Source organism: Myotis myotis, unplaced genomic scaffold, assembly GCF_014108235.1.
Source record: "Myotis myotis isolate mMyoMyo1 unplaced genomic scaffold, mMyoMyo1.p scaffold_m19_p_4, whole genome shotgun sequence".
Classification (NCBI taxonomy): Eukaryota; Metazoa; Chordata; class Mammalia; order Chiroptera; family Vespertilionidae; genus Myotis; species Myotis myotis.
In genome coordinates, this window is record NW_023416346.1 from 90817170 (window position 1) to 90843074 (window position 25905).

General features: G+C 41.3%; 1 protein-coding gene across 2 annotated transcripts in view; it reads right to left on the reverse strand.

Annotated features, from left to right (window-relative positions):
• Window positions 1–25905, reverse strand: part of ZDHHC15 (zinc finger DHHC-type palmitoyltransferase 15) — a 414649-nt gene that overhangs the window by 131611 nt on the left and 257133 nt on the right. Inside the window, exons 10-11 of one of the 2 annotated variants that reach the window (XM_036304664.1) lie at window positions 15969–16072; window positions 9623–9723 (exon numbers count right to left, since the gene is read on the reverse strand). In XM_036304664.1, the coding sequence (XP_036160557.1) occupies window positions 9707–9723; window positions 15969–16072 (121 nt within the window). In that variant the 3' untranslated portion in view covers window positions 9623–9706. Of the gene's footprint in view, window positions 1–9622; window positions 9724–15968; window positions 16073–25905 lie in introns of those variants that run through there. The other variant, XM_036304662.1, reaches the window with a different exon arrangement.

Consider the following 25905-nt stretch of genomic DNA (forward strand, 5'->3'; position numbering starts at 1 on the left):
ATCAGACAATGGCCCAGCTTTTATATCAAGGGTCGTTCAGCAGTTTAGCACCTCTCTTGGCATCTCCTGGAAACTACACATACCCTACCGACCACAATCATCAGGTAAGATCGAGAGGATTAATGGCCTCCTTAAAGACCATCTAACTAAACTCTCTCTAGAAATTCACAGCTCCTGCCCATGGCCCTGACCAGAATCTGGGCTACACCAAGGAGCCCCAACTTCTTAAGTCCTTTTGAACTTCTATATGGGAGACCCTTCTTGCTCAACCACCGTCTCCCTACTGATCCTCCTCCCCTGGGTACTTATCTTCCATATCTGTCCTTACTCAGGCAGCTGCTCCGAGAACACGCTGACAGGTTTCTGCCCAAGCCAGAACTAACCGACCAGGACTCCCGAGGACCAGCCCTTCATCCTGGTGACTCAGTCCTCCTTAAGAATCTACATCCAAAAGCCTTGGAGCAGAGGTGGACGGGACCTCACAATGTAATCCTTACAACCCCCACCGCAGCCAAGCTGCTTGGTGATCCATCGTGGCACCACATCTCCAGATTCAAGAGGACCCCGGAGCAGCATGACTTCTATAAATGTGAGGTGTTGGGCCCCACCTTAGTCTCCCTCCCCCTCCTCCTTCTCCTCCTGGCCCTGAGTAACCTACACCCACCCCCACCCGCTTATGTGTGGAGGTTCAAGGTCCGGCAGGTAGAATCTCAGGACTTCCCTCTGGTCGGATGTCAGACGGAGATCCTGATGACTGTTGACCTCTGGTCAGTGTCCATTGGTGGCCGACCCTATGTCTGTTTTGCTTACGACCAGCGGAACCCAGACGAGTATAATCAAGATGTCGACATCTATGGGGGTTGCCGCTGGAGAGGCTGTGTCATCCATGATGCCTATAATGAGGTCAGGGCTGGTCCCTTTTTCTGGAAGGATGGGACCTTCAACATCAGGGTCCAAGATCCCTGGAACCAGCGATGGGTTACGGGTGTTGTGGGAAAGCTATACTAGAATGGTTGGAGCTCAACCCCTTCAGGGGCCATTTACATCTCCCGGGAATATGTCTTGGCCCAAGAGGCCCAAATCCGGTCTCCAACAACATCCTACAGGCCGAACAGTCCCTTATGGGAAGCTGCCTGACTCCCCCTGGGTAGAAGTCCTATCTTCTTGGCTCCGACTTATTCAACACACTCTACTATTCCTCAACGAGACCCAAATCCTGTCCAATGTCTCACACTGCTTTCTATGCGCCTCTCTCCAAAGGTCTTTGCTGGTTGCCGTTCCATTCACAACTCCTCCAAGAACCCAGGGGAAAGGTGAATGTCAGCCTTCCGTGGCTGGCATTCCCCTTTGGGAACCCGAAACTCCATAACATTGGTCAAAAATCCATAACATTTTTATACAACAATAGTGAACTTGAGAAACTAAAAAACGCACACAAAACAACAACAATCCCATTTACTATTTCAACAAAAAATTAAGATACTTAGGAATAAATTTAACCAAGGAGGTAAAAGAACTGTACTTTGAAAACTACAGGACAGTGCAAAAAGAGATAGAGGAAGATATAAACAAGTGGAAGAATATACCATGTTCATGGATTGGTAGAGTCAACATCATTAAAATGTGTCTATTATCCCAACCTATCTACAGATTCTATGCAATCCCTATTAAAATACCAATAGCATATTTCAGAGACATAAAACAAACCCTCCAAATATTTATATGAAACCAAAAAAGACCCTGAATTGGTGCAGCAATCTTGAGAAAGAAGAACATTAATGGTGGAGTCACAATACAAGATATCAAGTTATACTACAAAGCCACTGTAATCAAAATAGCCTGTTACTGGCACAAGAACAGGCATATAGATCAATGAAACAGACAGAGAACCCAGAAATCAACCCAAGTCATTATGTCACTTAATATTTGACAAAGAAGGCAAGAGCATAAAATGAAACTAGACCACTAACTTACACCATACACAAGAATAAACTCAAAATGGATAAATGACTTAAGTGTAAGATGTGAAATCATAAAAGTCATAGAATAAAACCCTAGGCACCACAATCTCTGACATCTCTTATACCAATATGTTTACAGATACATCTCCTAAGACAATGGAAACTAAGGAGAAAATAAATAAATGGCACTACATCAAAATAAAAGGCTGCTGCACTGCAAAAGAAACCATCATCAAAATAACAAGAGATGCCACGACATGGGAGAACATATTTGCCAATGATACATCTGATAAAGGGATAATCTCCAAAATATATAGGCAATTCATACAACTTAACAAAAGGAAGACAAAAAATCCAATTAACAAGTGGGCAAGGGACTTAACTAGACATTTCTCGATAGTGGACATACAGAAAGCCAAGAGACATATGAAAATACTAGAGGGCCGGTGTACAAAATTCATGCATGGGGGGGTGATGCCCTCAGCCCAGCTTGTACCCTCTCCAATCCGGGACCCCTCGGGCCTAAACTGGCAGTTGGACATCCCTCTCACAATCCAGGACTGCTGGCTACTAACTACTCACCTGCCTGCCTGCCTGATCACCCCTAACTGGCACCCCCTGCGAGCCTGATCACCCCTAACCACCTCTGCCTGCAGACCTGATCGCTCCTAACTGCCCCCTGCCCTGCTGGCCTGGTTTCCCCAACTGCCCCCTCCTGCTGGCCTGGTCTCCCCCAACTGCCCCTCCCTGCTGGCTTGGTCATCCCTCACAGGTCCCCCTGCTGACCTGGTCACCCCCAACTGACTCCCCTGGTGGCCTGGTTGCCCCTCACTGCGCCCCTCTGCTGGCCTGGTTGCCACTGTCTCCCCCCCACCCCCCGCTGGCCTGGTCACCCCATACAGCCTGCTGTTCAGTCATTTGGTTGCCCCTCACTGCCCCCCACCTTGTTGACTTGGTCGCCCCATGCAGCCTGCTGCTCAGTCGCTTGGTAATCCTTCACTAACCCCAATGCCAGCCTTGTCGCCCCACTCAGCCTGTTCGGTTGTCCATTTGGTTGTTTCGGATGTGATGGCCCCTGGCTCTTTATATATATAGATGCTCAAAGTCACTAATCATCTGAGAGATGCAAATCAAAATGACAAGGAGATATCACCTCACACCTGTCAGAATGCCTATCATCAACAAATCCACAATGATAAGTGTTTGTGAGGATGTGGAGAAATGGGAACCCTGGCACACTGCTGGTGGGAATGGAGACTGGTGAAGCCACTGTGGAAAACAGTATGGAGTTTCCTCAAAAATTAAAGATGGAACTCCCATTTGACACAATCATCCCACTTCTAGGAATATATCCTAAGAAACTGGAAACACTCATCAGGAATAATATATGCACCCCTATGTTTATAGCAGCGCAATTTACAATAGCTAAGACTTGGAAACAACCTACGTGCCCATCAGCACATGAATGGATAAAAAACTATGGTACATTTATACAATGGAATACTACACAGCAATAAAAAAGAAAGAACTCTTACCATTTGCAACAGCATGGATGGACCTGGAGAGTATTATGCTGAGCAAAATAAGCCAGTCAGAGAAACATAAGTATTACATGATCTCACTCATATGTGCAATCTATTAAACCAAATAAACTGATGATCAAAAATAGACTGAGAATCACGGAAGTATGAACTGACTGTTGAACCTAGAGGGAATGCAGGGGCTGGTGGGTCGGAAGAGATCAACCAATGAACTTGTATGGATAACCTGTGGGCACAGACAATTTGGTGCTGAGGGCCTGGTTTGGGGGGAGGGACAGCAGCAGGCTGGAAGAGGTTAATGGGGGAAAAGAGTACCTTTGTAATACTTTCAACAATAAATATTTTTAAAAGAAAAAATAAGATTCTGTCTTTGTCTTTAACATTTGCCATTTAATTATGATGTGTCTAGGTTTGGGTCTCTTTGGGTTCATCTTTATTGGGATTCTGTGCCTTCTGAACCTGTGAGATAATTTGCTTCACCAGTTTGGGGAAATTTTTTGTCATGTCTTTAAACAGGTTCTCTGTTCCTTGGTCATTCTTTTCCCCTTCTGGGATTCCTGTATTGCGGATGTTAAGTTTCATGTTGTCCCAGAGCTCCCTTAATCTATCTTTCTGCTTTTTAAATATTTTTTTTTCTATTTGCTGCTCTAATTGGGTATTTATTTCTACATTGTCTTCCTAATCACTGATTTGGTCCTCTGCTTCATGCAATCTACTTATAATCCCTTCCAGTGTGTTCTTCATGTCAGATATATCATTCTTCATTTCTGTCTGGTCCTTTTTAGGGCCTCTGTTTCCCTTTTCATGATGTTGTAATTTGCACTAAGTTCCTTATACATCTTTATAACCATGCTTTGAACTCTATGTCTATAGGTTGCTTGCCTCCATCTCATTTAGTACTTTTTCTGCAGATTCCTTCTTTTCTCTCATTTGGGGTTTGTTTGTCTCCCCATTTTAGCTCTCTTTGTATTTTGCTTCTATGTGTTAGATATAATTGCTATGCCTCCCAGTCTTGGTGGGAAGGCCTTATATAGAGTGTCTTGAGGGGTCCAGTGGTGTAGTCTCTTTGTTCACCTGAGCTAGATGCTCTAGGAATGCCCCTTGTGTACATTGTTTGGGCTCTGCTGTTGTAATTGGGACTTGATTTTTGATGTCCCATTTGTGGGAGGGATCTCCCCTCCAACTTGCTGCCAGTGAGGTTCAACCCCAATGTGGTCTTTCCAGCTTTCCAGTGGTTGAGGACTCCTTATTCCAGAGGCTGGGTATGCCTTGATTCTCAAACATTGATTGACCTCATTTTGAGTTGTACTTCCTTCCCTCCTGGAGCAAGTCCTGCAGGTGTCTGCTGCAGGCGCTTGGGGTCCTGCTCGCTTTTACCTAGCTGAGCAGTCCGGAATGGTGTCTGTGGTGGGGACACAAACTGCTTTTTCAGGCTAACTAGATCAGGCAAAGACTCAAAGCCTCCGGAGAACTGCCTCTGCCTGCAGATAGATTGGATTTAGTCTTGAGTAGCCCTCAGGCAATTGTTCACAGGTTGGGTGAGAGGCTTTCCAACAGGGTGGGACAATTACTTCCACATGGAGGCTAATTGTTATTCTCAGTCTCTTAATGGGCCTCATAAACTGCATATAGAGCAGGAAATTTCCAATAGGGTGGATCAACAATTTTCCCCCGAGGCAAAACCTGCAGGATAGCAAAGGTTTGCTTGAGGAAGATGACCTCTGCTGTGTGAGAGAATGACTCGGCACAGGAAACCTGGGTATCTGCTTTCTGAGTGCTAACCCCAGAGCCCCCAATCCTCACACAACTCCAGTCCACACTGCCCTCCTTCTGCTAGAGCCCAAGGGGAGTGGCTGTACTCAAAATGTTATGTGTTGGCCCTTTAAGAGTGTGCCTGCATTCACAGCTGTCTCTTCCTAGCAGTGTTTTTCACTACCAGATGTTATGTCGGCACTTTTCTCAGTTCTGGTGCTCTCTGCTGGAGGGCCCAGCTTGGGGTTAGACCCCAGAGTTCTCAGTGGCAACCCACCATAGCTGAGCCATCTCTTCAGACCTTCAGCTGCTGTCTGTGGGAGCCCAGCCAGCCCTTTTGTGCCTCCTCCATTCTTACCAGTCTCTATGTTCTCTCTGCTTTCCATCCTTGGTTATCAGGGTTCTCTCCAGCTAGTCCTTTGTTGATTTTTCAGGGTGGTTCTTCTGTATTTTAGTTGTAATTCCAGTTTGGTCCTGGGAGCATGTCTAAGAGTTTCCACTTATTCTGCCACCATTTTTAATCCTCTCTCTCTCTCTCTCTCTCTCTCATATCAGAAAGAACATTTGTGTGCTTTATTGGTCCTTTAGAATAGAATCAACGTTTTTATTTGTATTTCCTTTCATTGATTTCTGCTTTTATCTTTAGCAATTACTTTTAATTTGGTTTAGCTTATGTGTTTTTTTCCCTAAACATCTTATTAACTATAAAAAATTGAAACTAAAATTTTGAGAGAATAGTAAAATGCATGCTAGTTGCTGCTGTTATTCACATTTTGTATTGCTTTTGAGTTTTTATTAAGGTACTGAAGCATACATGTGTGTTTATAATCTGATAAAAAATGTTAAACCTACCATTAAAACAGTTCTTTAAAAAAACAAAAACAAACACACAAAGAAGCTTAATTTAATCTTCAATATTTCTTGTTTTTTAATAATTGCAGATTTCAAACCATTGTTTGGTTGGTAAATGTAATTTTTTTCCTTGTGATTAATATGTGGCCCTATATGTTTTTTATTATTTGGGATTTGCTGAGATTTGCCTTGTGGCTTTACACACATTCACTTTTTGTAAGTACTAAATGTGCATTTAAAAGTGTGTGCATTTACATTATGTTAGTACAAACATGTACGTGTTCAAGTTTGATAACTGTATTACAATGTATTTAAATCCTATATGTCCTTATTTAGTTAGTATGTTAGTAAGTTAGTTAGCACCTGATGTGAAAATTTCTGGAAAAGGTCTGTTTTTACACTATAGTTGTGAATACGCTGATCTCTATTTTAAACCTATGTTGTAAAGGCTTACAGTTATAACTTTACGATAGCCTATTATCAATGAAATACCTTTTATGTTTTAATGCTTTTGTTCTGAACTCTGTTTTGTCTGACATTGATATTGCTACACTCATATTCTTTATATTGGCATTTGAATATATTTTTCAATTTTTTTATTTTCAAAGTTCTTTGTGTTATTTTGTTTTACATGTGTTTTATAAATAGTTTTAAAAGTATATGTTATATTTCTAAGTTGCTAAGATTTACTTGGTGCATTATTAATACACGTACTAAAACATATACATTCTTAGTGTGTCAACATTTAGCATTAATCTGATCTCTATTCTCCCTCCAAACAAGGCAAGAAGCTTGGTATGTGTTTTCTTAGCTCTGCTCCTTTGATATCCCCTGTTTATGCTGCCACCATAATCACTGCTTGCATTGATACCTTCTTTTACTGATTGGCTGATTTCTTTGCTCATTGCTTCTTTCATCATACTTCTTGTGCTTAAATTTGTGTTCCTTAGTGCAATATTGGTTATTTCAGAGAATTTGAAGCATTTGAAGCACTGATAACATTTTGAAGCACTGGAATGTTAGAAAATACCTTTATTTCACCCTCCTCATGGTCTCTTGGTATTGGGCACCAAATGTACTCCAGAATGGTAATGAATTTTTAAATATATATAGTATTTATCATTTCTAGATGCAGGATATGAGGAGTCCATTAGATATACTCAGTTCACCATTTTACTCTCCCCATGCCTGTTTCTTAACCCAAGTCTCACTAATATCTATAGGCCAGGTTTGGGAAAGTCATCCTTCTACCATTCCTTTCTTTGATACCCTGCCCCCACCAGGAAAATTGGTCAATATCAGGAATATAATTGGACTAATAAGTGGGTCAAGTAACTATGCATCACGTATCAGGATAAGAGTGTGGATTGCTTCTTTTTCTCTTTTTCCCATGTGGATGATGCAATATTTTAGTGTAGATAGCTTTTTTTTATTGTTTTGTTGCTTAAAGTATTACAAAAGGTATTACATATGTGTCCTTTTTTTGTAGATAGCTTTTAATCATCCATTACATGTGTTTATTTTTTTCTTCCATGAAGGCAATAGGAGTGAGCTAAGATCTGAGATTGAGGTTTACCCTTGTGATAAGAGACTCTAGGCTAGGCTGTATAATCTTGCCCAGTGTACCAGAGCTTGCACTGAGATTTGAGGCCTAAAGCCCAGCTAAAAATAAAGTGCTACTTTGCTTTCCTTTGCCTTTGTCCTATGTGGATATATGTCTTCTGGGACCCTTGTGAAGAGAGCTGGTTTTGGTCTGGGCCACAATTTCAATGTACCACATTCCTAGGGGTACTGTGTAAGTTTGTACAAATTATGGATTACATGGCTCTAGGGTGCTCCGTTCTCATTATAGACTATGTGAATGGCACCACTGGAATTGTGCACTACAACCCTATGTGGTATCCCTGCCCACCCCAGACCCAGCTACCTGTAAGGCTGTTTGCCAATCCCTTTGCCTTTAGCAAATGGCCCTGTAAATGTCTGCTGTCTTAATGTTCTTGTCTTATCTTGTTATGGTTCCGTATTTCATGCTCCTTGGATTAGACCTATCAGCTCTTTGACATCTGCTTAGGTTAAACTGGAGGCTTAGACAGAAAACATGCCCCAGTTTATATAGATGGGAAATGAGGAAACCAGTGTTCAGAGCCAGGTCTATCTGACTGAAAAGCCTACACACTGTTTACTTCAGGTAAGGGGCTGGAGGAATGCAGCTGAAAAAATGGCTGAGGTTTTATTCCAGCCCATGAAGGGCATGGTTACCCCAGACTCCTTTATTCATTCATTATATTTTTCTAAGTCTCCACTGGGCAACCCCTTAAGGTCTCTTCCAATCCTACCATTGGTAATATAGGATATCTCCAATCTCTCTTACATTAGTGAGGCCCCTTTTGGTTGCACATGAAAGGAATCCAATGAAAACTGGTTTACACCAAAAGGGTATAATGTTAGTGCATAAAAATGAGAAGTACCAGGGTGGCCTGTTCGGGCAATACTAGATCTCAGGCTCAAAGGAAGCCAGTATATCTTTTGGATGCCCATTTCTCTCTGTAGGCATCATTCTCTAGGCAGACTCTTCTCATAGGGCTCCTGAAATGCTAAGCTTATATCTTCTGGCTGATCAATCCCCAAAGTCTCTTTCTTTATATTTTTACTGAAAGTTTCAGGGAGGATTTGTATTGGCCCAGCTGGGGTCACATGACTCTGCATAAACCAATCACTCAGTCCACTGTGATGGAATGTTGTTACTGGCTTGTGTCAACTGACTCACATGGACTCATAGGGTGGGAGGAGTGGTTTCCCGGGAAAATTCAGGTGCTGTTATTAGAAAACAAGGAATGAATTTGAGTAGATGAAAGCAATGGTCTAATGCATTTCTGATTTTACAGATGAGGAAACTGAGACCCAGAGAAGAGTGGGGATTAGCTCATGATTATATGGTCTGTGTGTCAAGCACTTTTAAGTGACTTTACAGGCCAGGATTAATGAGATGCTGCCTTCTGCTTTTGTCCAAGCATCACAGATGCTAGGACATCTCTAGTGGTAATTTTGAAGTTTTCAAGGTCAAAGGAATTTGTAGGTCTAACAGGATTGCAAATGTGCACTGTGAAAACAACACTGTGGGCTGGAAATCAAAACACCTGGATCCTTGTCCTAGCTCTGCCGCTAACTTGCTGAGTAAATTTAGGCAAGCCCATTCTTCATTCTAGGTCTTGGCTTCCCCATATGTAAGTTGAGACAGTTGGATTGAATGGTCTGAAAGCATACTATAAATTGATGCCTTTGTTCCACTGTTGGAGAGGGAGGAAGAGAAGGCAGAAGGCTGAGAGGAAGTCCCTCCTCTCCATCTGGAATTTCTGCAGTGGAGACATTTAACCTGACTGAAAGACAAGAGAGGCAGGGCCTGGGGGCTGGGAGGGGCTGCTGTGCCTTCAGGGAGGAGGATGTCCAAGGAGCACCATTCCACCCCACCTCCAGATGCCTTGAGGTGATAGCTGGAGACTATTGATACCTGTTGGAGGACATCCTTGGCTCTGCTGGGTGGGGGTTGGACCCTGGTGGGGTAACGTGGGTTTCATTTTTCCTCTGCCATAAACTTGGGGCTTATCGATGCCATGGAGCTGCCAGGAGAGATTAAAGTCAAGGCTTACACCCTAATTCTAATGCACAGTGAGAGACCACAAGTATTCCAGCCAGGACGGTGTGAACCAGAGTAAGATATGCGTGAGGCTGATGGTGTGTCAGCAGATGAAGAGCTTCTGGATGGGTGATGCTACCCCCATGGTCTGTTCACTCTGGCCAGATACAAGGGAAGCTTTTATCCTCAACCCTACTCTCTGAGTTAAGGGCAAAAGTTGAGGGAAAGAGGAAAGAGAAGGCAGGGTAGGAGGTGTCTAAGGTATGTAGACCCAAGTTGGAACTGCAGAAGGAAGGATTTGGGCTAGACACAAAAAATTTCTAAACAATAAAGATGGAACCAGTGGAGTAATTTTTCTCATAAATAACTGAGGTGAAACAGTTAACTGTAAGGAGCTGGTGATCTAAGCATCTAACAAAATGGAAAAAGCTGAGTGACAAAAATTGTGATTGGGGTCCCTGCATGTTCTGTGTGTCCTCCACTGCCATAGAACTGAGCTGAATTAGTGCAAAAATTGGGACTTCCATTTTATAGATGGAAAAACAGATGATCAAAGAGGAAGTGGCTCATGGAGACCATATAAAGAATGAGCCAAGGGATTGAAACTACAACTGATATTTCCTGGCCTTCATTCCAGGCTCTTTTCTTTGCCCTTACCATATGGGTGGACCTTTGCAGGCTAGTCCTTGCTCCAAAGACTTCCTAAATGAAGCAGGTGACAAAGCAGGCCCGGGAGTGGGTTCTTGGCTTTGAACAGGGTAGAGATGGTGGGATAGTCCAAAAGACAAAGAATGACCCTGACAATGTGGAACCCAAAGAAAGAGTTCCACAGGCAAGGTCAAAACTCAATCAGAGAGTTGGAAGAGAGGCTTGCTCGACACTGCAGGGAGGGCCATGCGAGGCTGAGATGTCAGAGATAGCTGTAAACAGGGACAGCCCAGGGCCTGAGGGTTTGCTTGGGGGAAACCTCCTTTGTGCAACACTCCTGTGCCTGGAGAGTCAGTGAGGTCAATCCAGCTGGCCCAGGTGGCAAGGCCCTCAGTACCCCCATAGTCACAGTATGACCTTGGGATTAGAGAAACCAAAGGGACTCCTTGGGGTCAACCCAGGAATTCACAGTGGGCCAAGAGCTTCTCCCTCCTGAGCATCAGTGCAGGGCGCGGGGGTAGGGGGGGGAGAGGAGGGGGAAGGAAAAGTAGTTCTCACCTACCATGGGTCAGGCCCTTGCACATCATTATCCCATCGATTCCTGCCTATGGTCCTGTAAGGTGGACATTGTGTTCTCCATTTCATGATGGAAAAATCAGGCTTTAATTATAAAGTAAAAGAAGGGGCTTGCCGAGGACTCATCAATAATACAGCACAGAGGTGGGATTTGAACTCAACTCTCTGACCAAGATTCCAGGGAACCCTCATTTGAGGGGGGGCTGGTCTTGTCCTTTGGTCCTCCAGGATCCCCACTCTAAGGGACCTCATACTCTCCAACCTCAGGAAATAGACCTGGGTCCTGGGCAGGCTAGACACCAGCATTGCAGGGGCGATGGGGTAACTAAAGGTCTAGTAGGGACAGCCTCCTGCCACTCCTCCATCTCCAGACTCCTCTCTCCTCCCAGGCTCCCTTGCTCTCCCTCCAGAGCTCTCAGACTCAGCACCCTTGAGGAAACCCTGTCCCAGGGAAGAGGGCACTGGAGGGGCATTCTGCTTTGTTCATACCACTGACTCCGGAGCACCTGGCCTGGCTGCCCTTCTGCCATATTCCTTTGGAAGGAGGGTTGTAGGCAGCCTTGGGTACACTGAAATTCAACCCAACACCTTACAACCAGGCCGCTTAGACATCAGCATGGAGCATACAGAGGCCTCTCCCTTGTTGCTTTAGTTATCTTGGCTCAAGAACGATGCAGCCCAGATCTGAGGGGAAGATGGTGAGGCCATTTCCAATATTTCCTCCTGAGCTCTTCATGCCCCTGAGATTCCCCTTAGTACCCGGGAGGAGAGGGACAGAAGTCAGTGGTCTGTAAACAATAGCTTTAAGATGGATTGGGGACTGGTAAGGGAGAAGGAGGTCCTAGAGCCCACAGAACTGAGGTGAGCTGGCAGGGAGAGCCAAGGACTTGGACCTCAGACCTTCAGCTGAGCTCACCCCAGGCCCACCCTCAGCCAGCTATGGGTAAATGGCTTCCCTCCCAGGACTAGGATTGCACAGCCGAGCAGAACTGCCAGCCCTGAGAACCAGTTTGAAGGGTCCTCTGTCCAGGCCAGTAGGACCAGGGGGTGGGGGGACTTGCTGGCCTGCCTGGGGCTACATAAAACTCCAAGCTTGCATTTCAAGAGCCCACTTGCCTCAGCAGAGCAGCCCCACCACGGAGCCCTCTCCAGCTTGTTTGCACTGCTGGAATCCCTGTCTCCAGTTATCGTGTCTCCCACCACAACCAGCTCTGTTCTTCAGCCAAGCCACACACATGGAACTGCTTTCATCTCCCTACTTTACTGGGCCTGCCCCTTCCCAAGGGTTCAGGGACTTCACTCCTCTGGATTCCCTCCAGTTTTTGTCCATCGCCCCCAGGCTCAGGGACATTCAGCTTCACAGTAGCCTCAGAGGAGAGGCAGGAGGCTTGGAAGCTGCAGCAGAGTGGCCTGTTCCCCAGGCCGCACTAACATCAAGGAGGAGAGGACATTTCGTATGTCTCTCAGCCTCCCTCCTTCCTTCTAGAGCCTGAGGTGGTGGTGGTGGTGGTGGGGAATGGGGTCACCTTAGTTCAGTCAGCAAATGTCTCTGAGCAACTCCGATAGGGAAGACCAAAGGGGTCTGACTTGGTTCCTGCCCATGAGGGCCTGGCAGACCAGTAAAGAGGTCATATTATTAATGACAATAGCAATAATAATACCATGACAGCATTTACCCTGTGGCAGGAGCTTCCCTTAGCACTACATACAGATTAATCATTTCCTCCTCATAAGGGCCCTATGAGGCAATAACTATCCATTTTATAGGTGAAGAACTGAGGCTCTAAGAGGTATTGGACATTGTTCTAGGAACTAGGGAGTATCAGAACTGGGGTTATAAACCCAGGCTAGCTGACTCTAGGGCAATGATTCTCAACCTTGGCTGCACATTAGAATCACCTGGGAATCCTTTTAAAATCCTGATTTCTGGGCCTCATCCTCCGGAAATTCTGTTTCTTTCTTATGGGGTGGGGCCACATTAGTAACAAAGGAACAGAATTTCCGGAGGATGAGGCCCAGAAATCAGGATTTTAAAAAGATTCCCAGGTGATTCTAATGTGCAGCCAAGGTTGAGAAACACTGTCCTAGAGGAAGCAGTATTTTCCAAGAGCCTTGCAGGGAAGTTGAACAGGCAGAGAGGTGGCAGGTTATGGAAGGTGAAAATGATAATAAGAGCAATGAGCCAGAAATAGGACATTGCCAATCAGGTTCAGAGAAGGCAAGGAGCTCAGCAAGACAAAGACAAAGACTGGGGAAGCAATAGGTCCTCTGGATGACCAGCTTCAAGGAGAAGCAGAACTGCATCAGAGGCTGCTTTGAAATCTCACTGGGGCTGTAGGGAGAGAATATGGTAATTGTCAGGCAAGAGATCACCCTGTTCTGTTCTGTGGTGGCTGCAGTGGGAAATGTCTGAAATAATGGAGTGACTGGAATTGGTCCTGAAATAGATGCCAGGTGTAAAGGAGAACGGGATACTATGGAGAGGGAGCAGGACACTGTAGAGGGGGAGCAGCTGGGTCGGTGGACCATTTGGTTTAGGACATGGGGAGTCTGAGGTAACTGTGGGGAAACCAGCAATGAACAAGGGGAGCCTTTCATAGTTTAAGTGTAGAGTCCATGACTTCAAAGGCTGAGAAACTGTGCCAGGAAGGAAGTCTGGAGCCAAGTTACTTAGTTAGGACTTGACTCTTAATGTAGTGGGGAGCCTTCCAAGGGTTTTTGAATAAGGGAGTGATACAATCGCATTTACATTTTAGGAAGGCCACTTTGCCATGGCCACCCAGACCCTAGTGTGGACTTTTTCTGTTTTGCTATGGATTTGGCTTCAGGCCTTTGTAGTAAGCCTACCACTCAGAGACTCTTCAACTACCCAGAGCAGTTTTCCAAAGAATAGAAATAGCATTATATTGGAAAGAATCCAGGATTTGGAATCAGGATACCTTACTTTAAATCCAAGTTTTGCCTCTTTCTTGCTATGTGATATTGGATAAGTTGTTTAATATTTCCAAATCTCGGTTTTCTCAATTATAAAATGAGAACGGTATTAATAATAATGCCTACTGAACATGACAATTGCGAGAGACCAATATATGAAAAAAGTATGTGAAAGTACTTTGTAAATTACAAAATTGTATACCTTTTAATGATTGAATATTTTTAATCAAGTCTGGAGTTAAAAACTGCCTCAAGAAAATAACTTCTTTATAATGTAGTGCTACACCTGTACTTAAAGTATTCTGCTTGTCAACATCAGGTTCAGATATGAATAGTTTTTTCCATTGTGGAGATATGTTAAATAAGGTTAAGACCCTATTAGAAGACTCTGATTTCTATTGGTTTCGGTTTTTTAATACCAAAATAAAAGCTATTACCTTTACTCATAACTGTTATAAGTTAAAGTCTTTTAAGGAAAGACTGATAGCCAAAGGAAGGTAAGTAAAAAATACAGTCAGTTTTTCATTGGAGAGTAAGCAGGAGAAAGTAAGGGAGTTTCTTGTGTTACAAGTTCTTTGGGCTGGGCAAAAACTCTTTCCTTTTGTAAATATGGATTTTGGACTGTTTTGCCTTCCTTAGTCTTAACATAACTCACTCTTAAACTGGACTTCCAGGTACAGAATCTGGACCTAGATAATCTAACTAGGTAACATTTAAGAAGACTTGTTTCCCAGCTCTTCTTGTCACATTAATGAGCCTCAAATTATTACTAAAAATTTGTCAGATACTGCATAATTGGGACCAGCCACTAAAAATTACTCTGTGAAGCCTGTTATTAGTAACATAAACAAATTGCGGAGGCACACTAGAAAGCATAGCATTACATGAAGACAAATAATAGGTGGCAATGGGGATACATGGCATGAGAACTTTACTTTCAGCTCTTCACAAAAAACATCTCAAGATGACCCAATAATCTGGTTGGAGAAATGTGGAAGGGAAAAGTTCTGTTTCCTTATTTTTACTTTGCTCCTCTGCCTCTCAGAAAAGTAGGCTACATGCATGTGTAGCCTTGCCTGCAATGCTATCTTTTATTTTTTCATGTAATTAAGCCATTCTAAAAGAGAATGAGAATGAAATTTCAGAGAAAATTTAATCACTGTGAATGAATCGGGGTGGAGAAAGGTAAGCTGCTGCCCAATGATTGAATTAACTCAAGCAAAGGACAATGAGTGACCAACTGCCAAAACTATTTATTATATTTTCTGATTTATCTGATTGGTTATAATCATGGTATCAGAAAGCTGGTAATGAACCACCCAAGATGTCATCTAATTCTGCCTATGCCACTCATATCCTATCTAATAATAGACAAACATGGTAATTGACCCTACCTTCGCTATGCCTCCCATTGGCTAATCAGCATGCTATGCAAATTAACCGCCAACAAAGATGGCGGTTAATTTGCATATACTGGCTGGGAGTGAAGACTGAAGACAATGTGGAAGCGAAGCACTACAGAAGGGAGCAAAGTAGAGGTGGCAGAGACAGGAACGGAGCCAAGGCTGTGGAGGCGGGAAGCAGGAGGGGAAACCCAGCCTTAGCAGCTGGGAGTGGGAGGGCAAACCCAGCCGCAGCGGCTGGGAGCTGGAGGGGAAACCCAGCCTTAGCAGCTGGGAGCGGGAGAAAAAAACCGCTTTGCTCCAGCCGCAGGAAGCCCTATTCTTACAGGAATCTTCCTGCAATGGGCCTCTAGTTTGCTAATAAGTTGCTGTGAATTGGTGATAGATAATAATGTCTGAATGCCCCATTATTTGGCTTGCATGGCAGAAAGGTTATTAGGAATTGGGGGGAAGAGCCAAAGTGAAGCATTCCTAAGAGGGCAGATTTACAAATCTGGCCACACTTGTCCTCCATCCAAAGGGCACTTATGAGGTTAGTATGTTATATAATCTTTCTGAACAAAATTTTCTCACTACACTACATTGGTCTTTATTAGTTAACACGATTTTTATTAGTGCTTTGTCTGCTGGATGGAGAAAATAATTCCTTCCTTTTGAGCCTACTTACCTGGGTTGTCATAATCATTGTCTTCCCAGTGCTCTTCATTTGCTAGCAGTGGGTTCTGTGATTCATTCATGCACCTCATAGGGAAGGAGTGTCCATCACCAGGGCTGGTGGGGAAAAGGAGGCAATGAGCTCTTACACCTAACAGATATTTTTTGTAAGGTAAAAACCCTATTAGAAATAAGAAGGGAGTTTTTAGCAAGAATTAAACCATTTAGATTACCGGCTAGAGCCGTAGTGGAACAGAATCTTACAATAGCATCATTTAGTTGCTGTATTGCTTTCAATTTCTATATCTTGTTTTTCTGGATAAGTGTTGACTGAGCATTGTGAGAAACAAGTTAGAGTTGTTTACAAACAAAAACATTCTTTGTGTGCAAAGAACACATCATAATATTTAATGTTGATGATCCCAATTTATATCCCACTATTTTATTGATTGCTTCTAAATTTTTGAAGAGAATTAGCAGATTCAGAATCTTTGAATGCAGTGGAAATAAGTTTCTGTGAATTGGTGATATATAATAATGTCTGAATGCCCCATTATTTGATTTTTATGGCAGAAAGGTTATTAGGAATTGGGGGAAAGAGCCAGAGTGTGGCATTCCTAAGAGGGCAGATTCTGGGTGCAACTTTCTGCATGTGGAATCCATCTAATGGATATCTATGTTAATCTAGGACCACCTTCCAGGTTACTCTTTGGCTACTAAGCGATGGGATGCATTGGAGGAGACTGAACTGACTAAAGGAGGTTACAATTTGAACATTTGAGTTTTTAGATCTGAACTAGAGGCCCAGTGCATGAAATTCTTGCACAGGGGGGTGGAGAGGGTCCCTCAGCCTGGCCTGCACCTTCTCCAATCCAGGACCCATTGGGGGATGTCTGACTGCCAGTTTAGGCCCAATCCCGCAGGGACATTCCTCATGCAATCTGGGACTGCTGGCTCCTAACTGCTGGCCTGCCTGCCTGCCTGATCAACCCTAACCACCTCTGCCTGTCAGCCTGATCACCCTAACTGCTCTCCCCTGCCAGCCTGATCACCCCTAACTGCCTTTGCCTTGGCCCTGCCACCATGGCTTTGTCCGGAAGGACATCAGGAAGGTTGTCCGGAAGATGTTTGGTCTAATTAGCATATTACCCTTTTATTAGTATAGATGCACTCCACATTTGTAGGAGTGACTTTTGCATTATTCATTTTATATCACCTATGCCTTTTATCCTGTTTACAATTTTTATTATTGTTTTATTGCTTAAAGTATTACAAAGGGTATTACATATGTGTCCTTTTTTCCCCCCCACCCTTGACAATCCCCTGGCCTCCCCTACCCCCAGTGTCTTATGTCCATTGGTTATGCTTATATGCATGCACACAAGTCCTTCGGTTGATCTCTTAACCCCCTTCCTCCTGCCCCCCAACCCTCCCTGGCCTTCCCACTGCAGTTTGACAATCAGTTTGAGGCAGCTCTGCCTCTGTATCTATTATTGTTCATAAGTTTATAATGGTCTTTATTATCCATGAATGAGTGAGATCATGTGGTATTTTTCCTTCATTGACTGGCTTATTTCACTTAGCATAATGCTTTCCAGTTCCATCCATGCCATTGCAAATGATAAGAGTTCCTTCTTTTTTACAGCAGCATAGTATTCCATTATGTAGATGTACCACAGTTTTCTAATCCATTCATCTACAGATGGGCACTTAGGCTGTTTCCAGATCTTAGCTATGGTGAGTTGTGCTGCTATGAACATATGGATGCACATATCCTTTCTGACTGGTGTTTCTGGTTTCTTGGGATATATTCCTAGAAGTGGGATCACAGGGTCAAATGGGAGTTCCATTTGTAGTTTTTTGAGGAAACTCCATACTGTCTTCCATAGTGGCTGCACCAGTCTGCATTCCCACCAGCAGTGCACAAGTGTTCCTTTTTCTCCACATCCTCTCCAGCACTTGTCGTTTGTTGATTTGTTGATGATAGCCAGTCTGACAGGTGTGAGATGGTACCTCATTGTTGTTTTGATTTGCATCTCTCAGATGATTAGTGACTTTGAGCATGTTTTCATATGTCTCTTGGCTTTCTGAATGTCCTCTTTTGAAAGGTGTCTATTTAGATCCTTTGCCCATTTTTTGATTGGATTGTTTATTTTCTTTTATTAAGTTGTATGAGTTCCCTATAAATTTTGGAGATTAGACCCTTATCAGATAATGACATTGGCAAACATGATTTCCCACGCAGTGGGCTTTCTTGTTGTTTTGTTGATGGTTTCTTTTGCTGTGCAGAAGCTTTTTATTTTGATGTAGTCCTATTTGTTCATTTTCTCTTTAGTTTCAAGTGCCCTAGGAGATGTATCAGTGAAGAAATTGCTTCGGCTTTACTGAAAATCCTCTGCCCACTTTTTAGTTAGATTGTTTGTTTGGTGTTGAGTCTTATGAGTTATTTGTAAATTTTGGATATTAACCCCTTATCAGATGTATCATTAGTGAATATCTTCTCCTATTCAGTAGGTTGCCTTTTGTTTTGTTGATGGTTTCCCTTGCTGTGTAAAAACTTTTCAGTTTGATGTAGTCCAATTTGTTTATTATTTCCTTTGTTTTCCTTGTTGAGGAGATATATTTGAAAAAAATATTGCTAAGATAAATGTCAGGGATTTTACTGCTGATTTTTTCTTCTAGGATTTTAATGATTTCATGACTTATATTTGTCATTTATTCATTTTTAATTTATCATTGTGTATGTGTAATTTGGTAGTCTAGTTTCATCTTCACGTATCTGTCCAATTTTCCCAATACTATTTATTGCTTAAACTATCTTTACCTCACTGTATATTCTTGCCTCCTAATTTATAGATTAATTGACCATGTAGGTGAGGGTTTCTTTGGGGCTTTTATTTTGTCCCATTGGTCTCCGTGTGTGTTTCTATGCCAGTACTGTGATGTTTTGATTATTATAGCCTTGTAGTATAGTTTCATATCAGGTAGCACGATGACCCCAACTTTGAACCTCTTTTTAAGGATTTCTGTGGCTATTCAGGGTCTTTTGTATTCCCATATAAATTTTAGGATGATTTGTTGTATTTCTGTAAAAAAAAATAGCATTGGTATTTTGATAGGCATTGTATTGAATCTATAGATTGGTTTGGATAATATGAACATTTTAATGATGTTAATTTTTCCAATCCATGATCATGGTATATGCTTCCATTTATTTGTGTCTTCTTCAGTTTATTTCCTAATGTCTTACAATTTTCCAAATACAGATATTTTACCTCCTTGGTTTAATATATTCCCAGGCATTTTATTTGTTTTCTTAATTTCCCTTTCTGATAGTTTATTATTGGTATGTAAAATGCAACTGATTTCTGAACACTATTTTTGTATCCTGATACTGTACTTAATTCATCAGTTCTAATAGGTTTTGTTGGGGTCTTTAGGATTCTCTATATATAGTATCATGCCATCTGCAAATAATGACAGTCTCACTTCTTTCTTTCCAACATGGATACTTGTTATTTCATTTTCTTGTCTAATTGCTGTGGCTACAGCTTCCAATACCAGGTTGAATATGAGTGGTGAAAGTGGACATCCTTATCCTGTTCCTTTTCTTAGTGAAAATGCTTCTAGTATGTACCACTAAGTATCACATTTGCTGTGAGTTTGTCATATATGTCCTTTATTGTGTTGAAGAATGTTACCTCTATTCCCATTTTGCTGAGTTTTTATCATAAATGGAGGTTGAATATTTTCAAATTCCTTTTCACATCTATTGATATGATCATATGATTTTTATCCCTCATTTTGTTTCTGTTGTGTATCACATGAATTGATTTGTGGACATTGAGATAACCTTGCATTCCAGGAATAAATCCTAGTTTTTAATGTATTGTTGAATTCAATTTGTTAATATTATCTTGAGGATTTTTATAGCTAATTTCATCAAGAATATTGGCTTACAATTTTTATTTTTTAAATGTCTATTTCTGGTTTTGGAATGAGGGTAATTTTGGCTTTGTAAAATGAATTTAAGAGCTTTCCCTCCTACTGACATTTTTCATTAGTTTGAGAAAGATACATGTTAGTTCTTTGAATGTTTGTAAAAAATTAATGTGTGAAGCCATCTGTTACAGAACTTTTGCTTATTTGAGTTTTATTTTTTAAATTACTGATTCAGTTTCCTAAGTAGTTATTGGTCTGTTCATATTTTCTATTGCTTCTTGATTCAGTCCTGGAAGATTGTATATTTCTAGGAATTTACCTACTTCTTCAAGATTGTACATTTTGGGAAGACAAAATGGTGGTGGAATAGGTGGACGTGTCCAGAGCCTTGTCCCAGAGCAGATTGAATGAGCAACTAAATTGAAAAACATCCACTCTGAATTGGCAAAGTAGACACAGCTGGTGAGACAATTCGCAGCTGGGAAGGGCAGAGGATGCCTAGAGAACAGTAAAATCATGGATGTGGGCTGGGGAGATCTGTGAGACCTCCAAGCCCATAGGGTCAGAAGGAAGCTGCACTGCACAGAGGCCACGTCCCTTGGGACAGGGGTAGCATCTGACTGTGGAAAGGATGTCTGCAGGACTGCTGGTGGGAAGGGATTCTAGATCTAAGTCCACAGACATGAGAGACTGAGCCCAGAGGGGGCAGCCATTCAGAGGGGAGAGGGATTAGCAGTGGTGCAGCTCTTTCTCCTCTTTTTGGTCTTTGCTTTTATTCCCTAAACCTAGTTCATAGGAACTTTCAAATACACTCACCCGTAGCTGAAGTGCAGGTGGAGGTGCGGACTTGTGGAGTCTGGGGAGAGGCTGGGAAGAGGAGAGTGTCTGGGAAAGGTGGCTGCAAGTCTGGCGCTGAGTCATTGCTGAAGGGCTGGACCTAGGCAGCTATTTTATCCTGAAGAGATAGCCCCTCCCTGCAGTCTCCAGGCAACCAATACAGCCACACCCAGACTACACCCTGAGTGGTAAAAAGGATACAAAAAAAATCTGAATAGTCCCTGAGAGTCTTCAGGGACAGGCCTAAAAGAGAGGCTGTTCAGTCCCAGCAACAGGAAACTGAGAAGCAGCAGACAGTACAGAGAGTGGGATCTTAAACCAGCCCTCATGGGGAATTAAAACTCGGTGGAAAGGAACAACACTTCACTTTTTCATTTTTATTTTATTTTATTATTATTTTGTTATCTCTTTTTTCTGTATTTTCCCTTTTTTGTTTGTTTCTTTTTTTTTAAAGGTTGGTAAATTCTTTTTTAAAAAATATATATATATATTTTATTGATTTTTTACAGAGAGGAAGGGAGAGAGATAGAGAGTTAGAAACATCGATGAGAGAGAAACATTGATCAGCTGCCTCCTGCACACCCCCCACTGGGGATGTGCCCACAAGCAAGGTACATGCCCTTGACCGGAATCGAATCTGGGACCTTTCAGTCCGCAGGCCAACACTCTGTCCACTGAGCCAAACCGGTTAGGGCTCGTTTGTTTCTTTATTTTCTATTTCTTTTTGCATTATATTTCATCATTCCAATTTTTTTATTTTATCCTATTTTTAATTATTTTTTAAAAATTTATTATTTTTTCTTCTCTTTCTCTTTCTTCTTATCCACTCATCCTCTTTCTACTTCCTCTATACTGAACGGAGGTCCTCCCAATATTCATCCAATTCCTTAACCTTACTTTCTGTATATAAACTCAGCCTGTACAGATTCTGCCCCCACCTTCTTTGCTGGGTATTTGGTGTTTGTATGTTTTGGTATATCTGTTTGTTCTCTGGTGTTTTCTCCATATATCTGTGTGTATATATATATATATATATATATATATATATATATATATATATACTAAAGGCCCAGTGCACGAAATTTGTGCATGGGGGGGAGTGTCCCTCAGCTCAGCCTGCACCCTATCCAATCTGGGAACCCTTGGGGGATGTCCGACTGCCAGTTTAGACCCAATCCAGGACATCCCTCTTACAATCCTGGACTGCTGGCTCCTAATTGCTCACCTGCCTGCCTGCCTGGTCACCCCTAACTGTCCCCCCCACCCACTGGCCTAAACTGGCAGTCAGACATCCCCCAAGGGGTCCTGGAATGGAGAGGGTGCAGGCTGGGCTGAGGGGACCCCCACCCATGCACAAATTTTGTGCATTGGGCCTCTAGTGAGAGAATAAGTGTCTATTTCTTAAATATATTTTATATTGTGGTAAAATATACATAACATAAAATTTACCATGTTAATTTCTAAAGTATACAATTCAGTGACATTAAGTACATTCACATTATTATGTAACCATCACTATTGTCCATCTCCAGAACTTTTTTTTAAAATTGATTTCAGAGAGGAAGGGAGAAGGAGAGAGATAGAAACATCAATTATGTGAGAGAATCATTGATCGGCTGCCTCCTGCACATCTTCTACTGGGGATTGAGCCCACAACCTGAGCATGTGTCCTTGACTGGAATCGAACCTGGGGCCCTTCAGTCCACAGGCTGACGCTCTGTCCATTGAGCTAAACCAGCTAAGGCCATCTCCAGAACTTTTTAATTATCCAAAACAGCAATTCTATACATATTAAATAATAATTCCATATCTCCTCCATACTCTTAGCTGGTACCCTCAGTTACACTTTATTTCTCTATGAATTTGGGCTATTCTAGGTAACTCATATAAGTAGAATCATGCAATTTTTGTCCTTTTGTGTCTGACATTTCACATAGCATAATGTACTGCAGTGGTTCTCAACCTTCTGGCCCTTTAAATACAGTTCTTCATGTTGTGACCCAACCATAAAATTATTTTCGTTGCTACTTTGTAACTGTAATGTTGCTACTGTTATGAATCGTAATATAAATATCTGATATGCAGGATGGTCTTAGGCAACCCCTGTGAAAGGGTCATTCGACAGCCAAAGTGGTGATGACCCACAGGTTGCGAACCACTGTATTAAAGGTTTATATATGTTGTAGCATATTTCAGAATTTATTTCTTTTTTAAGGCTGAAAAATTTCCATTATAATTATATGCAACTTTTGATTTATGCATTCACTATTCATGGACACTTCAGTTGTTTTTGTCTTTTGGCTTATGTAAATAATGCTGTTATGAACATTGATATACAAATTACTATTCAAGTCCCAAATTTTAATTCTTTTGGTTATATATGCAGAAGTGAGATTACTGGATCATATGTACTTCAGTGTTCAATATTTTTTTGATGAATTGCAATAATCCTTTCCACAATGGCTGCTTCATTTTTTATTTCCACCAACAATGCACAAGAGTTACAAAAATGTCTCCATAGCTTTGCCAACATTAGTTATTTTCTAGTTGATTTCTTTCTAGTGGGTATACAGAAATAATATATAAATACACTAATAGGCATCTCACTGTGGTTTTGATTTGCATTTTCCTAATGATTAATGATGTTGAGCATCTTTTCATGCAGTTATTAACTAATTGTCTATTTTCTTTGGAGAAATGTTTACTCAAGTTCTTTGTTCATTTTTTAAATTACTTTGATTTTTTGTTGTTGAGTTTCAGAAATTTTATATAAATTTTGGATATTAATCCCTTATTCAATATACAATTTGAAAATATATCTCCCATTATGTAAATTGCTTTTGCACTCGGTTAATAATGTCTTTTGATGCACAAGTCTTGCATTTTGATGTTGCCCAATTTATCTATTTTTCTTTAATTTTCTGTTCTGTGGGTGTTATATCAAACAAATCAATGTTGAATACAAAGTACAGTGTTCCCTCTATGTTTTCTTAAAAGAATTTTATAGATTTAGCTTTTATATTTATGTGTTTGATTCATTTTGTTTTAATGTTTCTATATGGTATAAGGTAACGGATTAACTTTATTCTTTCACTTGTGGATATCCACTTTTAACAGCACTATTTGTTGAAATCATTTTCCTTTCCCCATTCAGTGGTCTTGGCACTCTTGTTGAGAATTATCTGGACATATAGTGAGATTTATTTCTGAACATTTTATGATATTCCATGGGGCTATATATCTATCATTATGTCAGTTCCACATTGTTTTGATTCCTATAGGTTTCTTTTAATTATTTAAACCAGGAAGTTTAGTCCTCCAAATTTATTTTTTTCATAATTGTTTTGCCTTGAAATCACATATGAAGTTTTTAAATATTTCTTTTTATTACTGAAATAATATCATTTGGGTTTTGATAGTGATTGAATTGAATCTGTAGATAACTTTGAGTAATATTGACATCATTACAATATTAAGTTTCCAATTTATGTCTTCTTTAATTTCTTTTAAAAATATTTTATAGTTTTCAGTGTATACGTCTTTCATCTACTTGGTTAATTTTATTAATAAGTATTTTAGTTTATTCATTGCTATTATAAAATGGAATTTTAAACTGATTTGCATGTATTATATTTTGTAACTTTGCTGAATTTATTCTAAGAGTTTTGGTTATTTTTGAATCTTTAGGATTTTCTAAATATGAAATCATGTCATCTGCAAATACATAGCAGATCTTCTTTTACAACTTTCATAGCTTTATTTCTTTATAAAATTTTTAGTTTAATTGTTCTAGGTAGGACTTCCAATGCTATGTGGCATAAAAGTAAAAACCAAACAAACACAAAAACAGACATTCTTTTTTGCTCCCAATTTTAGAGAAAAAGCTTTTAGTCTTTTGGCATTTAGTACAATGTTATCCGTGAGTTTTTCATAAATGACCATTATTATGCTGAAGTAATTTTCTATTAATCTTAAATTTTGTCTTCTTTTATCATGAAAAGTGTCAAATTTTGTCAAATGCTTTTCCTGTATAAATTATGATGATATGTCACTTATTTTAAGCTACTAAGATTTGAGGTAATTTGTTATCTAGCAATAGATAAATAATAGTGTTATTGGTACTCAAAACTGAAGTTCTGTCATAAACAGTTATCTAAATTATTGGTGGGGCTGGGGAACCAAGAAGTGAAAAGAGTCAGAAAGTTCTTTATGAAGAGAAATAATTAGAGGATCCAAGATGACACCTCCTCCCAGGACAAAATTTTAATTACAAATAACTTATAAAATAACCTGAATAGGCAACAAAAGACTAGTTGAACAAAAGTCTTATAACCAAGGATTTACAGAAGAAGCTACCTCGAGACTGGTAGGAAGGGAAAAAAGGAATGGCTCTGAAGCCATGTGTGTCGGTTGAGAATCTGCAAGGATATCTCAGGTGCAAAAATCCCCCCTGAGGAATTGGAAGTCTCAACCCCATGCTGGGCTCACCAGTCCAGAACACCAGTGCTAGTAGAAAGAGGAATCCACAAAGCATCTGGCTGTAAATACCAGCACTGGATTTCGTAAGATGAGAGGCTATAAGAAATCCAGGCGCCCTCTTAAAGGGCCAGCACACACACACACACACACACACACACACACGCCAGCACGCAAAGTCATTTGTGGCCACTCACCCTGGGATAGAGTGAAGGGACTTCAGTTCAGTGGACTGGAGTCATACAGGGAGAGATTGGATTGGGGAGTGTGGCTTTGGGGAGAGGGCTAGAGGGACAACCACAAATGTCCCTGTGCTCAGTACCTTTCCTATGCTGCCTAAAGACTCCATCTTTCCTGTGTCAATACGCCTTTCTATATGGCATCAATCTGGGTATGCACTAGCCAGGGGTGGGCAAACTTTTTGACTCGAGGGCCACAATGGGTTCTTAAACTGGACCGGAGGGCTGGAACAAAAGCATGGATGGAGTGTTTGTGTGAACTAATATAAATTCAAAGTAAACATCATTACATAAAAGGGTACGGTCTTTTTTTTTTTTTTTTTTAGTTTTATTCATTTCAAACGGGCCGGATCCGGCCCACGGGCCATAGTTTGCTTATGGCTGCACTAGCCTCAGATTTCTAACTCACTGAGGCCCTGCTCCTCCAAGCTTGTGGTCTGTAGAGGAATCAGCTAG